Source organism: Beta vulgaris, chromosome 6, assembly GCF_026745355.1.
Source record: "Beta vulgaris subsp. vulgaris cultivar EL10 chromosome 6, EL10.2, whole genome shotgun sequence".
Taxonomy (NCBI): Eukaryota; Viridiplantae; Streptophyta; class Magnoliopsida; order Caryophyllales; family Amaranthaceae; genus Beta; species Beta vulgaris.
The window spans coordinates 39,461,094-39,472,543 of NC_079207.1; the positions used below are offsets into that span (position 1 = coordinate 39,461,094).

At 34.4% G+C, this 11,450-nt stretch overlaps 1 protein-coding gene across 1 annotated transcript; it reads left to right on the plus strand.

Annotated features, from left to right (window-relative positions):
* The first annotated feature begins 4,453 nt into the window (after positions 1–4,453).
* Positions 4,454–6,250, plus strand: LOC104896863 (cell wall protein DAN4). The gene is made up of 3 exons (XM_048646658.2): positions 4,454–4,814; positions 4,990–5,142; positions 5,563–6,250. The coding sequence occupies exons 1-3, from the start codon at positions 4,691–4,693 to the stop codon at positions 5,649–5,651; spliced, it is 366 nt and encodes a 121-aa protein (XP_048502615.2). The 5' UTR covers positions 4,454–4,690; the 3' UTR covers positions 5,652–6,250.
* The last annotated feature ends 5,200 nt before the right edge of the window (positions 6,251–11,450 follow it).

Sequence of the window (11,450 nt, forward strand, 5' to 3'; positions counted from 1 at the left end):
TCGGGCCAAACTGCCCGGTCGACCGGGTGATAATGATTTCTCGTTCTTTTCATTGCAATCATGTCCGAATCACTTGTGCAATCTCTCAGATCTTCTCCAGGCCTTATGTGACCATTGGACTTCCATTCTGCAACTTAAATACAGGCACTAAACGCCTAATCTACACCAAAACATCCAACCAATGTAAACAAATCCTAACATATCAAATCACACAAAAATCTAGTTTAAAAAAGCTCAAATCGACTATCAAAAATAAGGGAATTGGAGTAAATAATCTATATATAATAGACACATTAGTCAAGTGCTTCACTACACTGACAATTGAACCTAAGTAAATGTTCCTCAGCAGAAACTTTGTCATTTCCTGAGACCAAGGTAAAGTCAGGTATTTTAAAAGTTCTAGAAAATGGATTTTTGACATATTTGCCTATGATTTCTCCTAGAATTATCTCATACTATTCTTTGTACTAGTGCCTCAACTTGTGCTGCCAATGGATCCACATGCCTACCTGGTTATCCCATATTCCCATTTCCCACACCTTCTGCTTGATCATACGTAAGATTAGGGTTAGGAGTGAAAGGTTGATTTTGATAACCTCCCATAGGAATCTCCTAGCATTGCATATAATTAGGATTGACTGCTCCTTGTGCCATTTGCGGTGGGAATGTATGTCCATTTGTGGGCATACCTTGCTGATAAGCATCGGTTGGTTGGGCAAATGAAGCTTGGGGCTGACCATACCCCGGAATATTCATGCGTTGAAGAAGGAATTCCAACCATATTTGGTTGGTTAAGAGGCACATATGCATGCGGTGAGCTATTGTCGTTTGCAATAAAAGTACCTTGCCTCTGTCCTCCTTCAGATGGTCAAAATTAGTGTGTGTCCTCACCAATTTGTCCACCACCCATGGGAAATGAAGTTTGATGATGTCCTGACGCTTGGTGTCAGCCTGGCTCCACGCCTGCTACCATTCCATCACTTCTCCTAAGGTTTCCTCGATTTCCCTATACAAGGCTCAAAGGTATTTCCCTTATTGGGTGCTCATGGGATGAAGTTTGTGGATCATTTGAAATCAGTGGATCTCTAGTTTCAGGATGGAAGATATGTAACCCTTAAGGGTAGCATATTGGAGGAGTATTTGGCGTTATGCCACAATTTCCCCTTGCTCTATTTAGTGGGACCTCTTCTAAGGACTTAACCATTTTCTCGTTTAACTGATAGTGTTTTTCGACTAGTGGTTCTAAGCGAGTAACTACTTCGGTAGCGAGAGACTTAGACATTGTCGTGAAGGTTGCACTCATAGCATCATTGATATCTACGAGTATTGTATCAATTTTCCTAGAGTTAATTTCTCTATTATCCTCACTTATCCTTTGGAGGATGTTTGTGAAGACTCTGGCAGACTCATGGGCTGGAGTTTTGTAGTTCGAATCAAAGTGTTGTATTTGACTCTCTACGACTTCCAATAGTAAATGCTTTACTATCTTTGTGAACTTTCCATACATTTAATGTATAAGTCCACGATCAGTACTACATGGAGATGAGCTTTCCCTTTGCGGGGTCTCTCCACTTGACTCTTCCTTACCATAGTGAACTGGTTCACCAATGTCACTATGTACCCTAGTCTCTAAAGGGATTGAAAAACTAGTTTCCACGTTTTGGAAACTTGATTCACCGTAAGAAACTTCTTTATTCTTTCTAGAACGTGTTTCCGACATTTTTAATGAAAATAACAATCATTGTTTTATATAGTTGAATTATAAATTGTATGAAGAAGAAATTTCACAATTTGATTATGAATCTTCTCCTCCCACTGAGGTCACCAAAAAACTTGTTGGTGCAAAATCATTTTGTTGACCTTGCAAATAAGCTAATGCATATTCAATAGTTTGATATTGATTGCTACGGGAGGCTTAGTCCCTGGGGATACCAGGTTTAATTAGATAAAACCTTACTAATGTACTTTGTTGCAATTTAGTAAATAATTAAACTATAACTCCTATTAAATTCAGGCGAAATGCAAATAAATAGAGCAAACAAAAATTAATCTTTTAATTAAAGCAAAACATTCCCATACTTACCACAAACTTTAAGAAAGATTTTACAACATATACATGGATAAGTCAGGCTGGACAACTAAATGGAAAGCACGAAGGTTGTTACCTCCATGGTTTCTTACTTCAATCGGACAATTTCATAACATGGTGTCAGGACATGTTCTAAGTCTAATGGATTACACTATAACTCTAGAAGGGTTGGGGGTTGGCTAGACTGAGGCTAGGCTATGCTAAGAAAAAAGTAAATGCAAGTTGTTTCCTAAAGTTTGATTGTTGTCTTGTGCTTGATGATCCTTCTTCTATTCATAAGCAAACATTGTAATTTTCATGCTTTCTTAGAGGGAAAATATTTTAATCATCTTTGATTCAAATCTCAACCATCTTCTAGCACTGAATAACCATAGCCTTACACGTTCTTCCTTATGTGGATCCATCTCATCATTACTCTTTAACCACCTGTACTTTTTCTATTCTTGACTTTCATCTGCTGATGATCTTGATGACAGTCTTCTATTGACTTTGACTTATGTTGACTTCGTTCAATGGGCTTTATGCTCTAGTTGGGCCTTCATATTGAGGTGAAATTAAACATTTTGAGGTCTAATACAATGTACCATAATAAATGCTATTATACATCTAAAATGGTGGTAACAATAGGTTTTTCATCCGTTATAAAATAAACGACACATTTCTCTTTTCATATGAGAGATTTTTAAGAGAAGTTTTTCATTTATTTTGAAATGGAGAAAGTTCAAAGCTTGTATATTTTTTAATCATCTAATATCATCTGAGACGTAATGCATACCAAGAACTATATAACTAGTTCATATAATCAAAAACTTGAGATATAATTAATAAAAATACGTTCGTTTTTAATTATAAGACGCTTTGGCTAAAATAATTGGATTAACAATATAATGCATTCTACAATACCAATGTAATATCACATGTCTTTTTGTACTATTATAGTAAGACTATCGATTGGCTTGTATTATTGATATAATATATAGTAACGTTGGTTTCAAAACCTCAAACTATGATTTGGGTGTACGTAACACCACAAACTTTGGCTAGTAACCAAAATATCTTGAACTATTATTCGACTTAGTGCAGCACATATCATTAATGACCCAAATATTAACATAGTAAAGATTCCCCTTTACCAACCAAAAAATCCGCCCCGGTATCATATATGATACGCAATCGACCACATCCAAATAGTTCCTATTATTTTTGGCAATTAGCCAATGTTTGCTTGTTTTTTTAATCATGAAGGCAGTACAAAGAACGGGAGGGGAATTCGAACATGTGACCTATCATTCACAACACCTCATCTTAACCACTAGGCCAAACCATCCTTGGTAGTTAGCCAAAGTTTATAGTGCTATGTGCACCTAAGGCATTGATTAGGATGTCGGGACTAATTTTGTTTATTTCAAATTAACTTTTATTACTAATATAAGCATAACTATTGTTAACTACATTATGAATATATGTAAAACTCGTCCACAGGTATAGGAAGAAGGAAGTTCAATCATTCATAGTGAATTTTAGTTGAGGGAAAGGTGGTAGTCAATTATGTCAATTTCATTCCTTAGATTTTCTTTTTAAATCTTGGGCCCCCATCCTGTGATGGGCCCTAGGTCGTCCCCCCTCTGGACTACCCTCAGGATCGAGCCTGCCTGAATCTTAACCACTAGGCCAAGCCATCCTTTGTAGTTAGCCAAAGTTTGTAGTGTTATGTGCACCTAAGTCATTGTTTGAGGTGTCTGAGCTAATTTTGTCTATTTCAAATTAAATTTTATTACTATTATAAATATAACATGTTAACTACATTATAAATATGTGTAAACTCGTCTACGGGTACAGTAAGAAGGAAGTTCAATCATTCATAGTTAATTTTAGTTGAGGGAGAGGTGGTAGGTAAAGTAGCACCACGAATTACAGAGCATTGCCTAAGGTTCAAATCCTTATCGCAACAATATGTTGGGGATTTCACTTGTGGTGGCACTAGGCTTTTAGACCTATTGTATTCACGCGATTGTTTAGCACGGTACCCAACCTCTGAATTGTTGCGCCCGGCATGCTAGTAGCTTAGCAGGGGGTTGTTTATTGCGAACAATTTTTTTTTCTAATAAAAAAAAATAGTGAATTTTTGTTAGAAAGTAGCATGTGCTTGTTACATTGATATCTTAAGACCCGTAAAATAAGTTATTAACAAATACTCTAACAGAAGAAAGTCAATGACCAATATAATTGACTACAAAGTAGGAATCAGTTAAGGGTATACTTAATCCGCAACTGGATGATTATTCTATAAATTTCTTACTGCATTCCCCGCTCTATATAAGGTAACCTTTTGATCTTTAGTCTCATTCATAATCTTTACACTATCTTTCTTAGTCTCATTCAACTTCAGAAAAAAAAAGAAAATTAAAAAGAGAGAGATGGGGTCAATAGTGGTGATGGGAATGCTACTATTGTTGTCATTAACAATTGTGCCCTCATCAGCACAACAAGCTGCTCCTTGCTGGGTGAGCATTGCATCTTGCTTGGAAACTGCGAAAGCTCAAAATTATGTAGCGACTGCTGTACGACCTTGTTGTCAAGGTATATCCGACGCTATAAATAATGAAAGGTCCTGCTTTCTGCCTCGGCAAGGCTGACATACTTTCACAGCGAAATGGCGAAGCTTTTCTTAATGGTATTTTCGGAACATGCAGCATCACTGGTACTATAGGCACAATATGCACTGGTATGTATATGTTTATAAATAGAACAATATTTATGAGATTGATTTACTATAACGTATTTATATAGAAAACATCATTTATGAGATTCATTTACTATAAGTTCTAATGAGACCATGTAAGGTTTTTAGAGTAAGAAAACACTAGTGTTTTTATCACGTTGCAATTTCTTTTCCACAGATAATGCTTCGTCCACCCCGAGTGGAACTCCATCGACCCCCGGCACAACTCCGTCAACCCCAAGCACAACTCCATCAACCCCGAGCACTACTCCTTCAACCCCAAGCGGAACTCCTTCAACCCCCACCGGAACTCCATCTACCCCAGCAACTAGTAATTCTTTTCTTTGATACTATAGCTTTTGAGCTCAACTTAATTCTTAAATCCTTTCTTTTATCCATGATTACTCGTTTAAATAACAAAAAAAATAGAGTTATAATAAAATTAAGAGAAAAACAATTAAATCTAATTAATTTTTACTTATACGAATTATATACTAGTTCATTGTTTAGGTTTTACTACATGCATTGACCCTATTCATAAATTTTACAATCAAATTATGTAGCAAAAATATATAGTTAAGTTGATTTGAATTGAGCTCACCCACAAGGATTATGATTACAGCAAAAAAAAAACTTTATAAGAGCGTCAACATTTTGATCCATATTCGACCTAGTCCGTGTAACTCAAATTATAGTACCATTGAAAATATATATTAGTAATATATCCCCATAATATTTTTTCTAATTGTAGGTACCTCTAGCAACAGTGCCACCCACAAGATCGCAATTAAATCGCTTTCTGGCTTGTTCGTGATCTTGATGCCATTGATGATTTGTTAAGGGAACATTAAAATGACCGTGAAACTCCCTCAATCTTGTGAACTTGTCATATATACTTGATACATCCCAGTTATCGTGGTGGAGATGAAGGGGTAGATGATCTTCTTCATTGATTCATTGATTCTGGGTCGTTCCATAATTCGTCTTAAATATTATATGTTGTCTTTGAATTTGTTTAATTCGTAATGCATGTCAAGTGTATTCACGCACATTCTTTTCTTCTTTTTTATTATAGTAAAGTCAAGTTGTATGCTCTTGTTTATACGATCAATATAAAAGAGATGGAAAAAACTATTGGTGGAGGCAGGAGGGGACTCCTTGTTATTCAAAAATATCTAATTACCTAGTTTGTCTCCTCTTATATTGTACTACCGCATTTATATTGTATATACTACCTCCGTTTCTTTTTAATTGTTACACTTACACTTTTCACGCATGCCAATGTAAAACTTTGACGATATATATCTCTAGTTTTGTATTTGTAAAAATTATAAAAAGTACATATTAATAAAATACATACGAAGACGAATCTAACAAGACCCACATGAATATATTTTTGTTCACGTATAAATCACAAACGATGGTCAAAGTGCAATTTGTGAATAGTGTAAAATGTCAAAGTGTAACAATTAAAAAGAAACGGAGGTAGTACATGAATGATAACATTTTAGAGATTCATACCAAATTAAGAGGGATGACGTGAATAATATAATGGGTAGACTATCTCTATTATATAAGTGAAGGAAAGATCAGGAAGATGTTGTCCCTCTATAATTGTCTAATTTATCATTAATGAATTTAAATGGTCATATATATTCAATATTTCTTCTTCTTACTTAAATATATTAAATGACCTAGTTCACAATGAAATAGTATTTGAAATTACCAAGGATGTCTTGGCCTAGTGGTTAAGATTGAGGTGATATGAATGATAGGTTACAGGTTCGATTTTCCCTCCCCTTCTTTGTACTTTGTACTGCGTTCGTGGCTCATATGGATAAAAAAAAATAGCATTTGAAATGTGAATTAAATATGAAATTAAAGAGAACAATTTCCTCTTCTTATATATGTGTGAAAAACTCTGATTAAAAATTAAATTGACAATATAACTTGATTGACACAATCAGAAGAAAAAATAAAATATGAATTTCATATTAACAATTACATTGATAATATTTAAAACATAAATTGGAATTGACCCTCATGAATTATACTTTTGTCGTATGGGTCTCATGCAACGATCTTAAGGATGAGCAATCTTGAAACTTAATATAATAAATTCGAAGGTATGAATGTGCTTTAATGTGTTTGAGTATACTTAAATGTGTTTGAATATGAGTTTGATAATCGGAAAGTATGTGGAGAAGTTATAGGAAATCATTGTGAAAAGTCGTTCGAAGAAACGATGTATATATAGGCAAAGCGCAATAAAATCAAAAACAAATTGAAAAGATAAAATAAAATTGTACGTGTGCCGCATATCCTTTGCTCTTAACGCAAATACTTTGCACTTGACGCACAACAAGTGCGCCATGCGCACCTGCTTTTTGGTCGGTTTGTTATTGTTTTAAGATTTTTTTATCCATTGGCAAAATCCATCCTTTGAAATCAAAATCAGCTATCTTTAGGAAATAAAATCTAATTTTGAAATATAAATTAAATTAATCATAAAGAATAATTAAAATTAAAATAAGAAAAATGCAATTAACTATCGTGTATAATTAGTTGGCCTTTGAAATTGGGCTTCGATATAATAAATAGAGTTTTATTTTCGAAATGTTTTTGCGCTTAGGTCATTCGATTGCTCTTCGTTTGGACCACACCAATTAGGACGACGATATGCTTAATCATTGGGTAATGAATGAGGAGACATGATTTTGTCTCTACATAAGCCTCCACTTTCACTGAGGTTCCGGAAACTAATGGTTAGAGTATGTTGTGTGGTGAAGGAGAACGATTCTAAATGATTTCAGTTTAGAACTGATCTACATATCGCCGATTAATACAAATCAAAGTTAATCTGGAAGACGATAAATACAAGTTCTGATTACCTGCAAAACTAGATGTTAATAGATAGATGCAAATAACTCAGATAGTCCACATAATGATGCAAATATATATTGCAAACTTAGAGTCTCTAAGTATGCAACTATGCATAAGACGCTTTGCAAGGATCAGTGTTTTGTAAAAGTTAGGAAGAGAAGAAATGCCATGCAAGGCTTGGGTTATGCAACGATAAGAAAGATGAATGTAATGTTAGGGGGTCTTGACAGCTAGAGAGATTTTCGAAAATTAGTTTGGCAATGAATCAGGATCCGCAGGTGCGATCTACAAATGACAACTTTTAGGGAGTTTGATTCGAAAGAACTACCACATATATAGGATGCCCCCACTTTAGGTAAGTTTGTCTTGAATTAAGCATCTTGAGCTAGATTGTAACATACTTGATTTGTATTAAAGTTCTTTACTGGCAACACTTCTTTGGGAGTTGATATAGGCAAAGTCAGATATAGCCAGAGATCATGGAATTATCGGAGAGTCCTTTAGGACAAATAAAGTTTGGATTAGAAAAATTTGAAGTTTAAAATTTTGTGACTAATATAGATGTAGGTGGGAAAAGGCTTTGACGTGCCTAGATTTAGATTCGAGTCTATGTCGGGATCTAGAAAGACTATGCTTCTGAATTCTAGAAATTCAAATCATTTTAACTTCATTAATTTTATTTTATTGAAGTAGTTGGACCTCAAGATGAAGGTTCGTATGTATTCTTGCGGAATCAGACCATTCGTAGTTCCAGATATGAATTTCTTTTATGCCCTAACTTTTACCAAGGCCACTCTTTCTATTTCCATCCTAGCCAGCTTGGACGTAGCTTGAAAAAGAAGTTTTGGTTGATGAAAGGTTAAAAGATTTAAGGCTTGAGGTTTTGATTAAGATTTAATTGGTTGGGCTAAGGTAGTATCAAGGACTTGGATTATATGGGATAATATTTTGATGGATTGAAGGATTTTGGAATGAGGGGTACAACTTATGTGCATGCCCCTAGCTTGACCTATATTTTTGTTTTCCTTTGCCTTTTTCTTTTTAAATTTTTTTTTGTCTCGTGTGTTTTCTTTTGCTTTAATTTTTTTTTTTTGCACTATGAATTTATTAAGGGTATTAAAATGTTTGAAAGATAAATTTGTGGAGCTTTAAAGGGAATATTTGGCTAATGATCATGGACGATGACAGCTTGAGGGATTTTTTTATTTTGGTTGCATGAGATGGTTTATGGATGATGGTTTTTTGAATGATGGAGGAGAAAGGGAGATAACTCATGATCCAAAGTATGTCCATTTTTTATTAAATTTTTGGGAATTTTTTATAAACCATGGTCATCCACAGAGAATTTGATTTGAGTTTCTCATCGAATTTTAATTATATATGATGGTGAAACGCCAATGAAAATAAAATAAAAATGAAATGAAATTGAAAAGGGTATAATAGATGAAGTTCTATAGTGACATAAACACGATGGAAAATGACAGAAAGGTAAGGACTCTCTGGCTCAGCCTAGAAATTTTTTAATAAAAGACTAAGCCTTTGAATTGTTGATGCATTGCCTAAGGGGTTGTTGGTGATGTTGACTCTCATTGTAGTAAGTATTAAAAGTATATTGTCATCGACCATGTTTTGCAGCGTATTAATGGTATTTGACACAAGATGTCAGGTTGAATTTGCAGTATAAGTTTAGGTTTCATCGTTTGGATTTTTACTTTCATGTGTAGGGTTCATACTAGACCCTATAGAATTGATCCCACCTCTATTCTGAAAACGGTCAAAAGTAATCTTCATGACTCTAAATGAAGTTGGGATTGTGATAGTGTGATTCATGAGCTATAGAGTAGGCTCAACTTTATGTTTATCCATGAGGCATTGCTAAGTTGTAATCTCTTGATCAGTCCTGAAAAGAATCGAGTGGGCCTCACTTGTAAATTTAAGAAATGAAATGAATTTCGAAATGAGAGATGAGAAATGGAGAATGGGAAATGATTGCATAAAATGGGAAATAATTAGAAATGAAGGAATATAAATGGGTATGATTTTGGACTACTATGAGCTAGACCATGATGCTAACATGGGCCTAACTATATGCATAGGTAGACATGGACAAGATGGACTATGTTAGCAGACTGGACTCAATGGTTGGGATTTTTGGAGTACTAGACTTTGAACTTACAGATGGGATAAGCATATTAGACACAAAGAATATTGCATATATGGACTCCAGGGAATACTAGACTTTGAACTTGCAGGAGAGTAAGCATGCTAGGCTATCGAAGATTTCCTATGTGGACTTTTAAAAAATACTAGACATTGAACTTACGGGAGAGTTTTTAGTGTGTGGTTAAGGCACCAAAAATCACTTTTCAAACAATATTTGTAACACTTAACCAGCAATTATCTAGAACGTAGTAAAGGCAAGTCAATGGTCAATCCATTGGGAAGATGAGATTAATTTAAGTCTATCAAGTCTAAATTACCTAATTGAGGGGTTTCTTGAATGATTTTTGTAACAACTACGACTAGCTACTATCAAACTTCTAGCAAATAATACGATATGAAAATATCAATAATGAAGACACTAGAGTTAAAGTTACTAGTATGAATCAGAATTGACAACGATCATGAATGCAAATGTGATTCAGAGGCGAGAATATGGAAGGCTTAGTTTTCCTCTTAAATACTTGTGTCCTCTCTAGAAAAAGGTCCGCAAGAATAATCGTGTAATTAATAAACCAAATCCTCTATTCAATGGTCTTTAGTCAATTGTTTAACAAATTTAATGAATTCGGAAAACCCCTAATAAGGATCCCCTTAATTTCTACCCAATATCTTGGCCTAGAAAACAGTTGATGCATGGGGATGATAAAAGAGTTCAAAATTCGATTAAGAACATTTGAAATCAAAATACCGAAGCATAAATGTGATCAATATCTATCGTAACGCTTCAAAACACCAAAATTAATGCATAATCATCTTTAGATCATCACAATTGCATTAACAATAAATTTAAACCCTAAACCATACTTTCACACTAACCCTAGATAGGAGACTACTCAGTATTCATGGATGCTAAGCATAAAAAGATCAAATTTATAACTAATTTAGGGCTAAACATGATTTAGGAATAATTAATCTAATGAAAATAAACAAATATGTAACTATATTAAAGAGAACTAGTATAGAAAAGAAGATATTGATAATATAAAAGATGAATAAAACTAAAAACTCTTGAATCAAATTAATGAAAGTTATCGTGAAAGTGCAGAAAATCAAAGACTTAATCAACGGATTTCAAATCTAAGAATAAGCCAAATGTTTATCTCTCTAATAAGACCCCTAATATTACTCTCTAGTCTAAAGAATAAAGCATGAGGCCGACAATAATCATATCTAGTGGTTTAATTCGGCACAAGGCCACATAATATTTAACGGAACATATATGGTGCGGGCTCACCGCACAAACAGGTGTGGGCGCACCAAACATACGAACCTCGAAATGCAGCAATCTGCTTTGGTCGAACAGTTCAACTTAAAATGTACATAACTCTTTTATTTTAAATCCAAATCAAGCTTATGACCAGTCGTTGCAAAGCTATCGAAACAAGCTTTCACCTCCAATGAGAACTACCTTCTCTCGAATTTTGGTACAAAATTTATGTCCATTTGAAATTCCCTGAACAAGATTCTATTGTACAATGTTCTCCTTTGTACGAGAGGATATGAGGCATGGTGCAAGCACACCATTTCTCAACG

Bases quoted from the DNA above. Each gene is read 5' to 3' on its own strand.
- LOC104896863 (XM_048646658.2), top strand. From the start codon at position 4,691: ATGAAAGGTCCTGCTTTCTGCCTCGGCAAGGCTGACATACTTTCACAG. The intron at 4,815-4,989 runs GTATGTATATGT...TCTTTTCCACAG, and splicing joins TATAGGCACAATATGCACTG to ATAATGCTTCGTCCACCCCG. The intron at 5,143-5,562 runs GTAATTCTTTTC...TTCTAATTGTAG, and splicing joins TCCATCTACCCCAGCAACTA to GTACCTCTAGCAACAGTGCC.